Source organism: Orbicella franksi, chromosome 6 (genome assembly GCF_964199315.1).
Source record: "Orbicella franksi chromosome 6, jaOrbFran1.1, whole genome shotgun sequence".
Taxonomy (NCBI): domain Eukaryota; kingdom Metazoa; phylum Cnidaria; class Anthozoa; order Scleractinia; family Merulinidae; genus Orbicella; species Orbicella franksi.
In genome coordinates this window covers 32302656-32321604 of record NC_138150.1, presented here as the reverse complement: position 1 = coordinate 32321604, position 18949 = coordinate 32302656, and the positions used below count along the sequence as shown (strand labels likewise).

The following is an 18949-nucleotide window of genomic DNA, read 5'->3' as shown; positions in this document are numbered from 1 at the left end:
CAACGACAAGCCACTAGTTTTGTTAAACATTTTTATTATTCCCCTATAAAACAATCGGGAGGCTGTTCACAGGCTAAGTTGGCGGAGATCTTGTATACGAATTGATTAGACGTCTACGCCACCTTTGTCATATGCATGCTCTAATATAAGGCAATATTTGTGTCAAAGCTTTACACCTGCAAATCCTTTTCTGTGCGGCAACGTTTTTATGTCTGTAAAGGATATAACGTGGCTTTTGAATTCAGTTAGGTCTTTATGACGACCTTCATTAAGTGGCAAACAAACGTTTCCCTTGTGTAGTCTCTCGCTGCTTACACACCTTACACAATTGTCTTCTCGAGCGGTATAAAGTGACACCAAACTCTAACGTGTGTTATCGTTTCAGCCCTTTTGGGCGAAAATTGTTCAGACCTTTATACGATCCGATAGCCGGATTCGGATATCGTGTGTCATATTCTCTTGGTCTGATGCAATGCCAAAAATGATCGGTCATAGTCCTTGTACAAAGTTTAACTATTTTCAATTGACTTATTCCTATAAATTGTATCACAACTGCATATTTGGACCTATAGTACCATGAGATCCACGAAGATCAAAGACATCAGAGGTCAAGAAAAGGGCGAAAAGGACCAGAAAATGGTGTCACGTCTGCCACGATTTGATGATCATTTTAAAGGCTCTATTTACTATTTACTTTGAATGAATGCTATCCTTCTAGTTCAAAGGTCGTTCACTTATCACGGAAATCTAACTGGTAAATCACGCATCACGTACTTGTAAAATAGCAAATCACGCTTCACGTCATGATGTCCTGTCCCGCGTCACACGGCTAATTTGGTCTCAATCGCGCATCATGCTGCTATTTTTGGGGCGATCACGCGTCACGCAAAAAACCCTTTGCCACCTTCTCGAAAAGCTGCGTTTTCGTGACGAATTGGTGTGGACGGAGACCTAATCATAGAAATCAAAGAAGTGGAGGCTGTTCGTACATTGTACCGTCTTTTCTCCGTCTTTTTACGACGCGCTGTAAATCGTGTAAGCCTCCCTCCTCTCCTCCATTCCTACCCCGTCACAAAAGTATCTTTGGCGGCCGTTTCAATGTCAAAAACGTTATTAAGACCGGGATTTTTAGTGTTCTTTTGCCTTATAATAAACCCTTCAGTGACCGAGCTTGTTCGGTCAAGGTGGTTAAACATTTGCATCGTCCTTTTCAAAAAAAAAAACAACTTGGTCAATATCCAGCCATCTTGATCCCATGCTCGGTCAATAACCCATATATCCAAGGGTAGAAGCAAAGCTCTTCTTCGTCCTACAGGTTGAAACACGAGTATAGTAAAACGTGTGGCCTTGTTGTAATAGACTTTTATTTCTAAGAGGAAACTAGCATTCAGACTGCAGAAACAAACAACTCTATCTAGTTTATCAATACTTCAGCAGTAGGTTTCCCTCTTCCTCAAATAGTTACTTTCGGCAATTCTTAAAAAAAAGTCCTTTCGAAGTACTATCAATGTCTATGTTGTGAGGATACCCTCTTACATGTAATATACCACTATATTGTCATAACAAATATACTAAAATCAGCAAGGAGAATAAGTATTCGTAGCTACACTTGGTACAATAAAATTAAGGCTCCTTCCGTCATGTTTGAGAGACCAAGGGGCCGCCATTCATACAACTGCAACAGAGATTCCAACGAGGGGCCGAGTGGAGAAACACACAGACACGTCCATACAGTTTTTTTCTCATTTTTTCGTTTTCTTTTAATTTATTTTTTCCGGATACATTCGCTCAACATGCATGATTCTGTGAAAGGGTTGGTCTCTATTGATAGCTACGTAAAAGATTTAGATGAAGGAGATAGACTGTTGACTACTACGACTGTTGGTCATGATCTATGGCTCAGCTGGAATCTTGCACACTTCAAACTTCCAGCGGCGATCTCTGAAAGAGGTTAAGGGTCGAATTAGTATTAACTATTCATTCGAATTTCACTCGTATGTATTCGTATGTACTCGTATGGACACTATCGCTCCTTTAGCACCAAGGTGACCGAAACAATAAACTGAAAAGTATTTCACTCACTCTTTACTGTTCCAGTGAACACTTTCAGCCCCAACAAGATAGTGAAAGTTCGGGACCTCATAGTTCAACACTCCTCTCCAGTTGTTCACTTCGGAAGTCTTGTAGCAGGAGCTTACATGATAATGCTGTGGATTTGGATATCCACAACACTTGAATTTAAACCTGCGATCTTCTTGATGATTTTGATGATACGACTCAACACCTGTTGGAGGAAAGCAGTTCAAGAAAAGAAATGTTTTTAAAAACTTGCTCCCACACAACTAGCTTAGAATTCAGGTCGCTCGAGCGATCATGTGATCACGCCCCTACGCATCTGCCCCGATTCAGTTTGCCCACTTTACACCCGCACGCTCACTATCTAAATTTATCAACCAATCATTCTACTCAAAATAATTCAAAGCACCATGGAGCCAAGTTACTTACCAGCCAAAAATTGCCCATCGGGGCACCTGAATTTGATTGGCTGATCAAAATCGTTGAGGTAGCCCGTCCAGTGGCAGTGGTTACCATAATAACCAGCGGCAAAGGTGTATTTGCACTTAAACTCAAACAAACGGTCACGCCTACAGTCCCTGAAAATACTGTAGATCGATGAAATGGACTGAGCTGCAAGACAAAGCAGACAGCAACTGACTTTGTTGGCTTAGCTTGACATTCTTATAATATTCTATTCACTGAATGAATGAATCTTTGTCAAATGAATGATAAAATACGAAAAAAATCTACTATTAAAGCATGAGGTAGCGCTTTGCAAAATAAAGGGCTTTTCGAACTCTATGCATGCCTGAGAATTTATGATTAAAGTGAGCATTCCATATATCGTAAAATTATAGTTGTCCGACGTTTCGATGTTGCTGACATCATTGTTAAGGTAAAAATGACAGTTTTATCGCGGTTTGAATATAAATTTGTGGAACTAGTGTAATAGACAGTTGCTTCTGATCTCACGTAAATACTTTCGCGCGGATAGAGTCAGCAACATCGAAACGTCAGACAACCAAACTTTACTATTTCTATTGGAGTATTTAGTCACCCGTTCATCATCCCATATATTGCTTACGAAAGATGTTCCTATGCAAAACGCTCCTCATTAGCGTCAGCGGACTAAGATGAACCAACCTGGTGGACACTCAAAGCGAAAGTGAGCATCCCAATCGTTATTCCATGCATGTCCTCCAGGCTTATCCCCTGAGCATGTTTTCATGAACCACCAACGTTTTCTTAATACTGGCGACGTTTCCTTGGCTTTGCCAGTTTGGGACTGGGCACCATGGCTCCATGTGAGCACCTCGCAAAAGAGTGCGATCCAAAAGAAGATCCAACCACGTGACATGACGAGTTATCTGTCACCAAAGAGAAAAGAAAGTGGAACGTTCTTTGTCTAATTCAGTATTTTTGGAAGGAAAAAAAACCGTTTTTCTTCTCGGGATAAAGCGCTCCGAAACCCGGTTCACGTTGTTCATAAATGAAAGCAAAACCATAAAGAGAACTTTTATGCTAACTATATCGCAGAGCTCAATAGGATTTTTGTTTTGTTTTGCGTATTTCTTCTTCTTTTTTTATTCCAGTTTCTTTTGCGGAGCAATATCATAAAAAATGGCATTTGAAAACATCTATCTGCAGTATTCTTAATTATAAAGTATACAAATTCCAAAAATAGGCTAAAGTTTCATAAGGTAAGACTGAAATAGAATATGCTAAAAGAATTGCTTCAAATTGTAATTTGGTTTCTGTTTTTTAACATAAATAAAAAATTGATCTTGGGAATCGATTACCGTGAGTTTCATAATCTCAACAACTGACTTCGTTCTAGCGAGTTAAGGAGAAAGTCTATGCTGATCGCATATCACCGAGCATTATAGTTACAACCTAGACATCCTACAGAATGTGCGTTAAAATGTTTAATGCATATTGCGATGCGTTTGTGTACTGCCAAATAAAACATCCAAAAGACGATTTGCAAACTTATGACGAAGAGTTATCAAGTTGAAGACCTTATATTTTGGTTAAAAGTTCTTAAGCTTCTTACTGGTCACAATATCAAAATGAGAAGCATACAGGTCACGTGAATACATCCAAGAAGCTTATCACTGATGGTTAAATAACGTAGAATTTTCGAACCTGGTAAAACATGTACAGGAAACAGTGCAGATGATTTCTGTGTTGATATCGGTGTCTAAACACCATAGGAATGCTCATAAAGTGTTGTTTGCTTGTTATGGTGAATTAATTACACTGGAATGTTTTAACTGTTCTTGTCCGACCAAATGTGGCCTTTTAATTGTAAATGTTTCAAGTAATAACTCTGTAGATATATTTATTTATAAAGTTAACTAAGAAGTAGGCCGGTCCTTTCTGTATGATGACGTCACTCAGTAAATATCGGCTCCGTATCTTGCCCTTAAATGCTAATAAAAGAACATTTTCTTAAATTTTTAGGGGCGAAGTTGCTGTTTTTGATATTCATTGTAAAAAAAGCAAGCCAATAAACAAAAAACAGCAACGACAGAAAGTATGGACGTAGGACAGAGTTTTTTTAGTTATAACGCTTTCTGTAACCTCTTACTATAATTGCCCGGTAACTCTTGGTTACTCAGTGAAATACTAAACTGACAAGGTTGTCATTCATGCAGTTGTAGTATCAAATCTGACGTCAGAACATTTACTTTACGCGAAGTGGGGTTGACATTCCATTTCGACCGACCAACAAAACGATTTTTTACCAGCCGGTGAAAAAATATTACCTTAAAAAAAATGTTTACGTTGCCTGAGGAAAATGTTAGGACATCTTCAGTGGTTAACCAGAGGAAGATAGATTCCGGCTTATAAGCTCGAAATCTTTCATTTCATCATGATATAAGGTCAACGACAAAGAAAAGTAGGCGCCAATCTCAATGCTAAGAAATACCGTAACGTTTCATAAGGCTGGGGTTGTCGCAAAAAGACTATAGTGGAACTTGAATGTGAAATTAGTAACCATCACTTCCCTTCCCTGTCTGGGAGTCTTCCTAGAAATGACATTCTATGCTATGAAGTAAGATCTCACACAATAAGCCAAGACTTCAAAGCCGTTGTAATGTTAATTAAGGATGCGTAGTTTCTTAATAGACCGCGTAATAAAGGACAGCTTTGCAAGGTTTCACCTCCGAAATTAACAGAGAAATTGCAAATTCTGCAAAGCTTATAGCAAACTTAATTGGAATGTTTACTCAACAGAGTAATAACTAGTGATTGATACGGAGTGGTTTATGGATAAAGAATGATAATGTATCCCATCTGATACTCACCTTAAAAGATATTCTATGTCCTCCTGGAATAAAGCGAGAGCCTTTCACCTCAGGCACAGCTCTTGTCAGTTACTAATGAACTTTACTTTCCTTAAATAAGGTGGCAACTTCAGCTGTTTGTTTTTTCGGACATTTAATCTTCTTTCTTTCAAACATCAAATGATTGTGTCAACAACGTGTAAAAGAAAAGGGGCAAGTCAGGGAATCCTGGGGGCGTTTAACTTTTGTTGTGAATAATAAATACTAAATGCAGACAAGGGTTGACAAGATATGAGCATCACGAAAGAGCGCTACATAAAGTCTGCATTGAGGTCAACCGCTGGTCAACAACAAAGCTTATTCCAGTTTTCCTAGCAAAGAAGATTGTTGCTACTCCCCCAGGATGGAGTGCTTGGCCATTAATTACAGGTTACCCTCCCCCGCATTTTGGCTTGTTAATTCCCCGGCACGTACCGGTCGTATTCCGTAAACTTCCAAGAGTAACGACCCTCGTTACTTTGGGGATTAGAAGCCTTTGAGGCTCCTTATTTTCGGGGGTTCGCTACTTTCGGGGAGCAAAAAACGTTGATCCGACTGAGCGTTTTTTACGAAATAAAAGACGGAAATCTCGTAAAAACATATCTTAAAACTAGAGATAAAAATCTTCGTTCCAGTTTAAATCAATGTTGCTACAACATTGGAGGCTCTTTATGTCTAGACCGTGCCGTCAGTGGTCGGCAGCTGAGCTTGTAAGATTCTACTTTAGGCACTGCTTCATAAGTCTGCATGTTGTATCAATATCTCAGTGCGCTGGCCGAGTTTTCAATTTTAATTAAGAGAAACGGCCGTCTTTTTTATATGGTCCTGTTGGAAATGACACAGTGTTTTCAATTTGTGATCGTCCCAGTCACCTGACAATGGCTTCTAACAAATCAGTGATGATCCCTCACGTTTTGTCCGATTGTCAAAATTGAATTAAAAGTGAGCTAAGCAATAGTTAGCGTTCTGAATCATCCCCTTTGTCGACATCGTCTTGATGGTGAGAACCAAGTTAAAACGACCAGAGTGATCAACCCAGTCGGGCCGGGATGATTGTATGGAAACCATCCTTAAAGAGCCTTGGCTCAGATACCATATTGGAAAGACCCCTTATCAGGAATGGAAACCGGTCCGCTCGACCGTGCCGCGGATTCCTAAGCGCTGATCAATTTTCGCCCAAGGCACCTCCCCTTTACAAAGATAGGAAGAGAAGCTATGACTAAAACAAATCTCTTTTGTCATGTTTGAGAGACCAAGGGGCAGCCATTCATACAACTACAAGGTTCCAACGACGGTCCGAGTGAAGAAACACACATCCACATGCAGGTTTTTTTAATTTAAAAACAGTGCTTGAGGCTCGGAAAGGATTGGTCCCTAGTGATAGCTACGTAAAAGATTTAGATGAATGAGAGAGACTGTTGACTACTACGACTGTTGATTATGATCTATGGCATCTTGCACACTTCAAACTTCCAGCGGCGATCCCTGAAAGAGGTTAACGGCGGAATTAGTATTTATTTTTCATAATGGGATAAAGATTAACTTAGCATTCTCGAAGACACACGTACCAATGCTGGTACCGGCGATAATAGCGAGTGGAGAGTGGGGCGAGGGGGAAATCCAGAACCATATCTAAAACAAGTGAAACGGACACAAGAAGCGAATTTTAGGTATGGAATGTGCGAAGGATACTTGAAATAATAAATGAGGCGGGTAAGGCATTTTATCTTGTATTGCATAAGAAATAAGGATATGGTCCAAATAAATAGAACATAAAGGCGAAAGCAGAAGAAGAGGAGGAGGAAGAAGAAGAAGAAGAAGAAGAAGGGCTCCCTGTGGCTTCTCTAGCACCTAGGTGACCAAAACAAGGCTGAAAAGGATTTTACTCACTCTTTACTGTTCCAGTGAACACTTTCAGCCCCAACAAGATAGTGAAAGTTCGGGACCTCATAGTGCAACACTCCTCTCCAGTTGTTCACATACGGAGTCTTGTAGCAAGAGCGATAGTGCGAGGAATGTACATATCCACAGCACTTGAATTTAAACCTGCGATCTTCTTGGTAATTTTGATGATACGACTCAACACCTGTTAGAGGAAAAAAGTTCAAGCAAAGAACATTTTTCAGAAACTTGCTCGCACACAACTAGCCCAGAATTCAGGGCACTCGAGCGATCGCGTGATCACGCCCTTACGCATATGCGCAGATTGGACACCAACACACTCCTATCTAAATTTATCAACCAATTATTCTACTTAAAATAATTCAAGGCACTATGGACTCAAGTTACTTACCAGCCAAAAATTGCCCATCGGGACACCTGTGTTTGATTGGCTGATCGAAATTGTTGAGGTAGTTGGTCCATTGGCAATGGTTGCTATGGTAAGTATAGTAACCACCGGCAGAGATGTGTTTGCACTTAAACTCAAACAAACGGTCACGCCTACAGTCCCTAAAAATACTGTAGATCGATGAAATGGACTGAGCTGCAAGACAAAGTAGAGAGCAACTTACTTTCTTGGCCTAGCTTGGCATTATAACAGGCTATTAGAATGAATGAATCTTTTTCAAGTGAATGATAGAATTAGAAAAAAAGAGTGCAAAACAGAGGGCCTTTAGAGCTATATGCATGCCTGGGAATTTATAATTAAAGTAAACATTCCATATTGCTCACGGAAGATGTTCTTATGCAAACGCCCCTCCTTAGTATCAGCTGACTAAGGGTCTGGTCAAAAAGTATTGGGGGTGGGTGGCTGGAGCAGAGAGGGATGGGCCATCAGTTTTTGAGCCCTCGGTAATATAATCAAATTGAAAGCGAATCTCACTTTCTTTTATATTGCAATAAATACTCTATTCTAAGAGATAAATTTTATAAAAACATATTCCGATTTTTAAACAATTATCTTCGTTACAAGCCATCGGCGAACTTAGGACTTCTTCAAATCATTACATTAATATTCAATTAGCAAAATTTGTTTCATCTTGCTTTGATCTACGCAATATTCTACTTTAAAATCAAACCAATGTACCTTGATTGCTATATCATAACATTATTTATTATATGATCACGATAATAGTTAATGTTTTAGTTTTAATTTACAAAAGCTTTTGCAACACTGTATGTATTTATGGTCATGCAAATAAAGCTAGTTGTTTTTGTTGTTGTTAGCAAGGGGTGGGTCGTTCAATTTTCAGCTACTCATGGGGGGTGGGTCATCCTATTTCATAAGACTGATATTGAAAGTTCTTGAACCACTGGAACAGTCGGCCACACATTTAAATGTTGTACACATCAAGCCGTAATTATTATTATATAAGAACAAAAAACTCTCAATCCTCTTTTCTGTCTTCATATCTAATGTATCTTATAATATGTAAATGTTTGTTTTTTGTTTTACATTTCATTGCTGTATTGTTTCCTGTGGTATTAAGGCAACAACAACAACAACAACAACAACATACTTTATTTCTCACAGATTACATTTATAAATTAAATTACAATTTTTAACGTTTACAATTCATGTTGGCAGCATTTATAAATATTAAAGTCAGAGCATGGGGGTTAATAAGCTATTCGGTTTTCTTGTTGGCTCCCAACTAAAATAGATTTTGTTGAATTTTGGTCAACTTGTGTCTACATGCTATTTATTCACAAGGGTACGGGACTCATTTCTAGGGCTTACACTTGTGTGAGTCGCAGGACTCACTACAGCCTTTTTCGAGATGGATCACTATTCCACGCGAACCAGGCTGGAAGCTGGGTGTGCAAGGCTCACGGTCAAGGTTTTTATAGAATTTATGGACATGACTTAAAGTTGCAAGAGTAAAGGGAAACAATGTTATTTTTAGATGCTTTTGTGTTATTGTAAAGTAATACATCTAAAACGTAAATAACACTACAAGTTCATACACAAAATGTGAATTTTTTGGGATTATGCAACCAAAATGTCATGTTTTATAGCGGGTGGGTCATGTGATTTTCAACCTTCATTTAGGGGTGGGTTGGTCGGTTTTTGTGCCAAATGGAAGGGGTGGGTCATCTGTTTTTTAGTCACCATCTTTTCAAATGCTCCGGCCCACCCCCCTACCCCCCTTACACTTTTTGACCAGTTCCTAAGATGAACCAACCTGGTGGACACTCAAAGCTGAAGGGCGCATCCCAATCGTTATTCCATGCATGTCCTCCAGGCTTATCTCCTGAGCATGTTTTCATGAACCACCAACGTTTTCTTAATGCTGGCGACGTTTCTTTGGCTTTGCCAGTTTGGGACTGGGCACCACGGCCCCATGTGAGCCCCTGGCAAAAAAGTGCGATCCAAAAGAAGATCCAACCACGTGACATGACGAATTCACTGTCACCAATGAGAAAAGAAATTGGAACGTTCTTTGTTTAATTCAGTATTTTTGACTGAAAAAACAACTGTTTTTTTGCATAGATAAGGGATTTTCATTTTGGAATAGCGAAATTCGAAATACTAAAGGCTCCAGATCACGCTCATTATAAACTTTGTTCAAACGGCGCAATAAGCATTTTTGTTTTGTTTTGCTCATTTGTTGTACTTTTTTTATTCACGTTTCTTTTGCGAGGCAATGTCGTGAAAAAAAAAAAAAAAATTAGAAGAACAAGAAGAATTAGAATAAAACAGGTTTAGGTCGATGGCATTTGAAAATGTTCTCCTGCAGTAGCCTTTATTATAAGGTATGCAAAATTCAAAGATAGGCTAAAGTTTCATGAGATAAGACTGAAGTACAATATGTTAAAAGAGTCGCTTCAAATTGTAATTTGGTTTCTGTTTTTAACATTAATTAATAACCAATTGATCTTGGGAATCTCATAATCTCAACAACTGACTTTGTTTTAGCGAGTTACGGAGAAAGTCCATGCTGATCGCCATATCACCGAGCATCATTGTTACAAGCCAGACATCCTGCAGAATGTGCGTTAAAATGTTAAATGCGTATTGCGATGGGGTTGTGCACTGTCAAATAAAACATCCAAACTTCCAGGAGAATACATCTTTAAAACTGTCTGCAAACTTACGACGAGGCGTTATCAAGTTGAGGACATTACGTTTTTGGATAAACGTTTTTCACCTTCTTACTGCTCACAAAATCAAAACGAGAAGCATACAGAAACATCCAAGAAGCTTATCACTGATGGTTAAATAACGTAGAATTTTCGAACCTGGTAAAACATGTACAGGAAACAGTGCAGATGATTTCTGTGTTGATATCGGTGTCTAAACACCAAAGGAATGCTCATAAAGTGTTGTTTGCTTGTCATGGTGAATTAATTACACTGGAATGTTTTGGCCGTTCTTGTCAACCATATGTGGTCTTTTTATTGTAAATGTTTCAAGTAATAACTCTGTAGATATATTTGTTTATAAGATTAACAAAGAAGTAGGCAGCTCCTTTCTGTATGATGACGTCACTCAGTTAATATCGGCTCCGTATTACTGCACTCGAATGCTAATAAAATAAGCCGTTCTAAAATTTTTAAGAATGAAGTCGTTGTTTTTGATAGTTTCGGTTAAAAAAAGCAAACATAACACAACAACAACAGAAAATACGGACGAAGGTCAGCGTTGTATTAGTTCTTAACTAAATCTCTTGCAATTGCCCGGTAACTCTTGGTTACTCAGTGAAATACGAAACTGACAAGGTTGTCATTCATGCAGTTGTAATATCAAATCTGACGTCAGAACATTTACCTTAAGCAAATTGGGGTTGACATTCCATTTCGACCGACCAAAAAAACCATCTTTTAACAGGCGGAGACAAACAATTTTTTTTGTAAAAAAGCCTAGCGTTGTAAAGCGCGTGTTAGGCTCCCTTTACTTATCTTATCTTATCCTCGAAGGGGAGGTAAATAGATTCTGTGTGACGTTCAAAAGGCAAGGAGATCGTCTGTTAAAATGCTCATTTCAGTCGAAAATCAAACTCGAAAGCTATCAATTCGGTCATCGTTTCATATGGCTGGAGTTATTGCAAAACTACAGTGCAACATGTGAAAATATTTTCTTTAAAAAAATACTTACGTTGAAAAAAGTGTGTTAGGGCATCTTCACTAGTTAGCCCTTTGAACAGAAGAACATTGCGGGTTACGTTCAAAACGTGGAGAGATGTGATGTTGCAATTCTCAGAGTTCGAAAAATAAGCTCGAAATCTCTCAATTCATCATAATATAAGGTCAATAACATAGAAAAATAGACGCCAGTGCTAAGAGGTACCGTAACGTTTCATAAGGCTTGGGTTGTCGCAAAAATCCACTTACAGCTGAACAGTATAACTCGTGAAATTAGTAACGGCCCCCTCCCTTCCCTGGCAGGGAGTCTTTCTAGCCATGACCTTTTATGACACGAACTAATATTCGACCGCATATATATACACCAAGACTTCAAAGCCGTTCTAAGTAAGTACTAGTAAGGACAGGTTTGCAAGATTTCACCGTCGAATTTACCAGAGAAATTGGGAATTTATTCGAATGTTTGCAAACCAAATTAATAACTAGTTTATACCAAGTGGTTTATGGATAAGAAATGATAGCTTATCACATGGGGTACCTACCTTAATATTCGATATACTCCTGGAATAAAGCGAGAGCTTTCCACCTCAGGCACAGCTCTTGTCCTTTACTAATGAACTTTACTTTCCTTAAATGAGGTGGCAACTTCAGCTGTTTGTTTTTTCGGACATTTAATTTTCCTTCTTTCAAACATCAAATGATTGTGTCAACAACGTGTAAAATAAAAGGGGCAGGCGTTTAACTTTTGTTGTGAATAATAAACAATTATTGGATGAGGTTTTTGTGATATCCAGAATAATCAAGGTCGAGGATAGAGGTTGAAGGCTTCGGCTGATAACCCTTACCGAGACCTAGATTATTCTGGATATCACAAAAACCGAATCTAATAGTTTTATACATTGAACGAACATGATTAATGTATAATCTGCAGCTAGATGACGTCATAGGCGCTGATTTCGAAAACTCACTGTACGCTTTCGGCCAATCAGAAAAGAGATAGTGAGTTCAATGTATAATAATAAATACTAAATGTAGACAAAGGTTGACAAGATATGAGCATCACAAAAGAGCGCTACATAAAGTCTGCATTGAGGTCAACTACTTGACAACAACAAAGCTTATTCCAGTTTTCCTAGCAACAGGAATTGCTGCTACTCCTCCGGAATGGAGAATGAATGAATGAAGGAAAGACTTTATTGAAGTGTGGAGTGCTTGGCCATTACAGGTTACCCTTGACTTGGAATGCGAATTGATGTTATTCGTTACAAACTCATACCTTATCTTTGAGGCCTTTCAAATTCGTTTTCCAACAGCTTCATAGATTTTTATAGCTGCGAAGTTGTTTCATCAAGTAATGTGAGAAAGAACGAAGCATAAAGCTTCGACCGCATTGCATCCATAATGGCGGTTGTTTTGAAACTTTGAATTTATTTCATGTAAGTAGTTGCGAAATGTTTACATTTCGTGATGTCTTACATGAAGCAAAAGAGAAAACGCAAACAAACTCTAGAGAGTGCGCAGTACGGACTGGAAATCATCTTTAACGATATAATACCGAGTTTTAGTGTGATTGACATGTTACCATTTTCAGAAACATTATTAAAGCTATCAACCATGATTCGACCAATGGCATTCCAGAAGAACCAGTTAAACTCAATAGCAAAGCCGTCGGAAACAGGTGTTTTATTATGCTTAAATTGGCTCAGCGAATTCGTACATTCCGCAATTAAGTGCAAATGCTGCGCCAACAATGTCGCGATATGTTGTGTTGATAAGTAGTGATCATTTGGCCGGGGCTTTATCGTAGCAGCCCTTCGCAGGTGTCCCGTGCTTCTTCCTGTTTGAGAGTATTCAGGTCGTCAAAAAAATGCTCGAGATTGGCAGATTCTGGACAGACATTTTTAGCTTGATAAATTTCTTTGCAAAAACGTTCCTCTTCTTCTAAAATTTGTTTAGGCGCATGGACTATGTAACCGTCTTCGTCCCAGGTGGCGCCGGCTGTGATTGTCCCAGTCACCTGGTTTATCAAGTCAGTGGTGGCATGCGTCACCCGATTCGACGTCGTCTTGATGGTTAGAACCAATCTAAAACGACCAGGGTGATCAACCCAGTCGGACCGGGATGATTGTATGCCAACCATCCTTAAAGCGCCTTGGCTCGGATACCATATCAGAAAGACCACTGTCAGTAATCGAATCCAGTCCGCTCGACCGTGCCGTCGATCCCATAGCAAAGATAGGAGGAGAAATGAAGACAAAAACAAATCTCGAATGTATCGGTTTTCCACAAGGAATTCACGTGAAACAGTGTTTTGGCAATTTTTTAAAATCTTTTAGCCTTGCTGTTGATTGTACAGAGATTGAATTAAGATAATTTAATGTACATAGGCCGTATCATATAAACTCAATAAAGATAACTGGTAAGGTGAGATTATTATACACTCTGGTTTCAACTCATGTAATTCTCAGGCTACGTTTTCTGAAAAAGTGATGGCGAAAAAAGTAACAGTTACATATATAAAGCACGGGGTAAATCACAACCGATAAAAATATTAGTAGCATTTTTTTCTCGCTATAATGATAATTCTGTGACTATATAACCAACGAGAGAAAACAGTAAAACAAAAACCAGCACCTTTCAGTCAACTTCTCATATTTAATAAACAAGGTAATGTTGACCTATATTTTTTAATCATTCATAAGTCTTCACACATTTCAAGCAGATCAGAATCAATTTCTTCTTGGCCTGCGGTAGTCGGGGGCTGAGTTGTCGTCGGGGTCTGAGTTGTCGTCGGAGGCTGAGTTGTCGTCGGAGGCTGAGTTGTCGTCGGAGGCTGAGTTGTCGTCGGGGGCTGAGTTGTCGTCGGAGGCTGAGTTGTCGTCGGGGGCTGAGTTGTCGTCGGAGGCTGAGTTGTCGTCGGGGGCTGTGTCGTCGTCGTTGGGGCCTGCGTTGTGGTTGTCGCCGGAGACGGAGCCGGAGCCGGAGCCGGTTTTGGATTTGGAATCTGAACAGGTGGAAACCTGATCCTAAATCGTCGCCGACGTCTGCCCGACGTCCATCCATTAGCAGAACTGGAAATCATTCCAATGATCAACACCACTATTAAAAGAGATGCCAACTTTGCCATCTTTACTCTGAAAGAAAATGCAAATGATTAGGCAATCAACTACAAAGCGTTAGAAAGTCGGTACGTCAGCAAGCCAAAATTGAAATCATGGGCACTCGCCATTTGCACCTCCAGCATAAGCGAGTGAGACTTTTAAGCAAGGTATATTATTCTCGCAGTATTTGTTGCCTGATATTCGCTCATGTTCTGGGACAATGGCAGCAAAAGCAATGATTCAATGACAATCGTTTCTTGACGGAGCCAAATATACGTCAATTCAAAGGGCTAGAAAGAGGTCCGAGAAAAGCAGAGAAAGGCGCACGAAGAACGCACACGAGGCTCTAGAGTATTCACCCATAACCTGACCGATCTAGCTCTGTTTCTGTCTTTTCAGTGTCTCGAGGAATATCGCAAGTTTAGTTTGGTGGATTATTCTTTGAAAGAAAAATATGAAGCATGCATGGTGCTGTGTAAAGCCAAACAGAGCCGATTTTAGTCACAAGCCATAGCCCCAGCTAGTTTTATTTCTTAGTCTGAATGTGGAAAAAATACTCCCGGAAACATTTTCGATGGCCTAATAGCAAAAAGGAAAGTAAAACTCCGTAGAATCCCGATTTCTGAAACCCTCGATAATTTAAATCTCCGATAACTCGAGCCATAAGTTGTTTCGTTCCCTCTTTCGAACACTAAATTTTACCCCTGACCTCTCGAACTATCTGTTTTTCAAACCAGTTTTTACTCCTCTTAGAGGTTCTGGTGGAGAAATAATCGGACGAATAATAGTTTCCTATCCCACAAGTACTGAGTATTCACAAAACCTTCTGAGTTATAACAACATGAAGAATTAAAACAGAATTGAAAGACAGTGTATGAATAAGAAGTATTGTTACGTTTTATACTTAAGAAATTCTGATGAATTCGGATGAAAAAACTCACTCTTCAACCTGGCTTAGTCTTGAAAAGCAAATTTTGCTCCGCCTATAATGCCTCCCTCGATTCAGAATTTCTCCTGTAATGAAGTAACGAGCCACTTCGAACAGCGTAAGTAACAACAAAACTGGATACCCTTCGTGAACTCGTAATCAACATAACTCAAACAAAAAGTTTAAACACAGCTGAGAATTTCTATATCACATTGGGACTAAAACAAAAACACGTAATTAACATAAATATCGGGGAAAATTTTTTCTTTTAGTTCAGTATAATATAAAACAAATGTTGACACCACCGTAAAAATTCGCGCAACTCCTTACAAGATGATATCCGACATTTTTCTCTGAGAGTGAGATATACGAAGCGGAATAATATTTATTCGGTTTTGATATCGAAACGCCCCTAAAGTTATTCTTGAAAAAAAAAGAGTAAATACAGCTGGCAATGTTCACTTGGATTTGGCCAAAGTATTATTAATGAGTAAAAAAGCTAAATTGCTCAAGGTGTCTAATATTATTTTTTGCGAAACTGTATCATAGTTTTGTTTAAGTGTAGGCAATTACACCTCCGATGCGCAAAACGTCACGCGTGTTTTGGTTAAAGGCCTGTCATCTCGTCTAATATCGTGCGTCTTCTCTCACCCAGGTTTAGGAGTAAGTGGTCGGGTCGCGGCTTTCTCCCAAACCTGTTGACACAAAGAATAGATTTGCAATTATATCACTACCGAAACGATTAAGAACGAATAAATTCATATTTATGCTTCAATCTCCTCAAGCAGAATTGCAAGAATAAAATTAGCCAAAATAAAATATGTGCTGAGCTCTGTTCGTAAAGGCAATACAAAACACAGCATGGAGTAAAATGGCTATGTGAAAATTATTACACATAGCCGGTTTATTAAACTCAGAAAAACACCAAGTGAAAATATCAATACAAGTTATCATTAAATATGTATTGCCTTCGAAGGTGAGGGCAAAACATTATCCTCGGTACCAAGCTCACAACCTCTCCTCGCGCAATGGATAAAATCATTATGTAAATACATGCTTCAATTGTCGCATAAAATTTTATTTGTGAGCAAATAATGTGCATGTTTCAGTTTAGGATACAACGTTTCGATTTCTGGAACTATATGCAAGCATACAATTTAATATTCAACTCACAACTGACACAATTAGGGTAATTATGAGTGATTTTTAGTGCAGAATGTAAGGCAGTTGTGGTGGCTTATGTGGGAGATTCTGACTTGTTCTTGAAAAATTCGCTGAAACAAAATTTAAGTCGCTTTCCATTCAACCAAAAATTCGGGATGTTTCGAAACGGTAGCAAATGGTACGAAAAATTTCCTGGAAAAACTTCCGGAAAATCCGATAATTGTTGAATTTCTGAAATGCGAACTATTCAACCGAAAATTCCGGAAATTCCGAGAGGAAAACTGGCAAATGGAATGGAAATTCCTGTTAAGATAATTTGGGTATACCTCTTGAGGTTTTCCTCTTTTCCAGAGATTTGTGTTCCATTCGCACGCGAAATTTTCGGAATTTCAAATCAGAAATTTTTATCAAATGGAAAGCGGCACAAATTTGTATCCGTAGTAAACGTGAACGAGTGCGTGAGTGGCTGCTGTAAAACAAGGCAATATATCGGGCGGCACGTAATCAATGTTAGTGTGACTGAATCTCTCAACGTTCTATCTCGGGTTCTATCACGCATGGCGTTCTCATTCTGGTCATACACTACTCACGATCTATTCTGTTGTTGACAGTCAGGAGCCTAGCAGTGTGCAGTTGTTAACATAATGGCAGCTGCGTGTTTGAGTTTTATTATGTAAGTTTTGAAGGACTAGTAAGTGAATTTATACTGAAACAATTCGATTATCCGCTCCCGATATCTATCCGTGATAGTGAACTCGGACCGGACTACGCCCACTATCATGCGATAGAAATCGGGAGCAAATAATCTCTTTATTAAGAAGACGTTTGTTTGGAGAGTTATGAAACATTTTGTTAGAACATCAAGCTAGAATCCGATTGTTATGCAGCTGATTAATGTTTGCTTTCACCTGAAGCCTCTAAACCACAAAGCTCATAGTTGTTCCCATCTACCGTTAATCATTTCTCTAACAGGAACTTGTATCTTGAAACAATTACCAACTTCAACTGTGGGATCAACGATAAATGGATTTAATAATAACTACTAGAGAAGTTTGACTCTCAATTTTTGTGACCCAGTTCGTCAGTAGTTAATTACAATGTGTTAACTGAGAATCGGACGTGAAGGAAAATGGCATTTGCGTAGACAAATGTTATCAGTAACTCAAATGAATCGCTATGAAGGCAGCTGAGAGCTCTCACAACACTCTTGAAAAAACATGCATGACGTAAACACGTGCCTGATTCTAGAAGATATTAAAATGTTTATTCAGTTGATTCCAACGTTTTTCAGCTGCAGAATGAACAGCATAATTTATTCGGATTTAAGAAATCTGTAGCCAGATCACGTTGAAATCGAAATTGAAAAACTAATTGGAATGCATAAATGGAATTCATTTGACAACATATTTAGAACTAGACAGAGGTATTGCTCTGCATCTTGGTGCTGGGTATAGTATACTCTTTTTTATCATAAAACACATTAAACAGTGAAATAAGTAGAGGTTGGGTAGCATGGTAGGGAAGAATTAATTATCAACTTAAGAGCTATTAAGGTTTTATTGTTATTGGTTTTAACCGTGGGTCGGACTCACGGTATTTGGAAACGTTTCCACGCTTTGAAAGAAGACTGACCGACACATGATTAATTGAAAACCATTTTCTCATGATATACGACACAGGTGACTAACAGTAAGACCGATTGAGGAAGATCGTCTGCGGTCATTATAGTGGAACATGTACGATAGATGTCAACGAATCCTGAATAAATCAAGGGCAAATTTACAGTAAAACTGAAACAGTCTTGCAATCAGTCCGTCGAGCTCACAGTTAGTTTAGCAGTGACTCAAGAGGAAAAAGATTTTACAAAGAGAAGCGTCATATTTTCTATATCCAACACCTCCTAGTAATTTTTTAGTTGGTGTAGTTTTATTCTCGAACACCAAACAAAAATTTTCGTTGTTAATTATTTTAACCAGAAAGGCCCGTAAAGTCGAGTGGAATAAACATCACTTTATTTTTATGCTTTACATGCTTTATGCTGTTTCTATCATATTTTTCTTACATATCTCTCCGTTTGTCCAGCGACAATTTTTTCTATAATTTCCAGGATTCAAGGGAGTTTTTCTGTGCGTAGTAAGTATAGTATCGTGTTTACTTAAATCCAAGTGCGACAGTATTTGTATGGAATTATAATGTGGAATATTTTCTACACATTATCTATCCGAAACCTCACACGACCGCCCAACGAGTATTGGTGATGATGGAGACATCCGTCAAAACTAGGATGTCTCCCTTAAAGTACTTCCACTCGATTCCCCCATGATCAAGGAAACTTTAATATT

The 18949-nt window shown here is 38.7% G+C and overlaps 3 protein-coding genes across 6 annotated transcripts; all 3 read right to left on the bottom strand.

Annotated features, from left to right (window-relative positions):
• Positions 1-5947, bottom strand: LOC145489507 (hemagglutinin/amebocyte aggregation factor-like). 2 transcript variants are annotated; one of them, XR_014049602.1, is made up of 6 exons: positions 5370-5947; positions 3202-3425; positions 2506-2688; positions 2083-2284; positions 1362-1941; positions 1-1309 (listed from the first exon to the last, which is right to left on the bottom strand). XR_014049602.1 is itself a non-coding variant. In XM_081468488.1 (5 exons), exons 2-5 carry the CDS (start codon positions 3413-3415, stop codon positions 1893-1895), a joined length of 648 nt encoding a protein of 215 aa, XP_081324614.1. In that variant the 5' UTR covers positions 3416-3425; positions 5370-5947; the 3' UTR covers positions 1-1892. The 2 variants fall into 2 exon arrangements, 1 of the variants encoding a protein (XP_081324614.1); XM_081468488.1 differs by having other exon boundaries at positions 1-1941.
• A 53-nt stretch (positions 5948-6000) lies between these two features.
• On the bottom strand, positions 6001-10810 carry LOC145489508 (hemagglutinin/amebocyte aggregation factor-like). 2 transcript variants are annotated; one of them, XM_081468489.1, is made up of 5 exons: positions 10572-10810; positions 9515-9738; positions 7681-7872; positions 7278-7473; positions 6001-6872 (listed from the first exon to the last, which is right to left on the bottom strand). In XM_081468489.1, exons 2-5 carry the CDS (start codon positions 9726-9728, stop codon positions 6833-6835), a joined length of 642 nt encoding a protein of 213 aa, XP_081324615.1. In that variant the 5' UTR covers positions 9729-9738; positions 10572-10810; the 3' UTR covers positions 6001-6832. The 2 variants fall into 2 exon arrangements, with proteins under 2 accessions (XP_081324615.1, XP_081324616.1); XM_081468490.1 differs by lacking the exon at positions 10572-10810 and having other exon boundaries at positions 9515-9897.
• Positions 10811-13954: 3144 nt separating this feature from the next.
• LOC145490721 (uncharacterized) lies at positions 13955-16411 on the bottom strand. 2 transcript variants are annotated; one of them, XM_081469811.1, is made up of 2 exons: positions 15457-16411; positions 13955-14548 (listed from the first exon to the last, which is right to left on the bottom strand). In XM_081469811.1, the coding sequence occupies exon 2, from the start codon at positions 14539-14541 to the stop codon at positions 14110-14112; it is 432 nt and encodes a 143-aa protein (XP_081325937.1). In that variant the 5' UTR covers positions 14542-14548; positions 15457-16411; the 3' UTR covers positions 13955-14109. The 2 variants fall into 2 exon arrangements, with proteins under 2 accessions (XP_081325937.1, XP_081325938.1); XM_081469812.1 differs by having other exon boundaries at positions 15465-16411.
• Between the last annotated feature and the right edge of the window lie 2538 nt (positions 16412-18949).

What these genes read in the sequence shown, in the direction of transcription:
- LOC145489507 (XM_081468488.1), bottom strand. Translation starts at nt 3,415, where the DNA reads ATGTCACGTGGTTGGATCTTCTTTTGGATCGCACTCTTTTGCGAGGTG. An exon ending in TCGCTTTGAGTGTCCACCAG is followed by an intron (nt 2,689 to 3,201) that starts GTTGGTTCATCT and finishes TTTGTCTTGCAG; the next exon opens with CTCAGTCCATTTCATCGATC. An exon ending in GTTCACTGGAACAGTAAAGA is followed by an intron (nt 1,942 to 2,082) that starts GTGAGTGAAATA and finishes AACCTCTTTCAG; the next exon opens with AGATCGCCGCTGGAAGTTTG.
- LOC145489508 (XM_081468489.1), bottom strand. Translation starts at nt 9,728, where the DNA reads ATGTCACGTGGTTGGATCTTCTTTTGGATCGCACTTTTTTGCCAGGGG. An exon ending in CGATGGGCAATTTTTGGCTG is followed by an intron (nt 7,474 to 7,680) that starts GTAAGTAACTTG and finishes TTCCTCTAACAG; the next exon opens with GTGTTGAGTCGTATCATCAA. An exon ending in GTTCACTGGAACAGTAAAGA is followed by an intron (nt 6,873 to 7,277) that starts GTGAGTAAAATC and finishes AACCTCTTTCAG; the next exon opens with GGATCGCCGCTGGAAGTTTG.
- LOC145490721 (XM_081469811.1), bottom strand. Translation starts at nt 14,541, where the DNA reads ATGGCAAAGTTGGCATCTCTTTTAATAGTGGTGTTGATCATTGGAATG.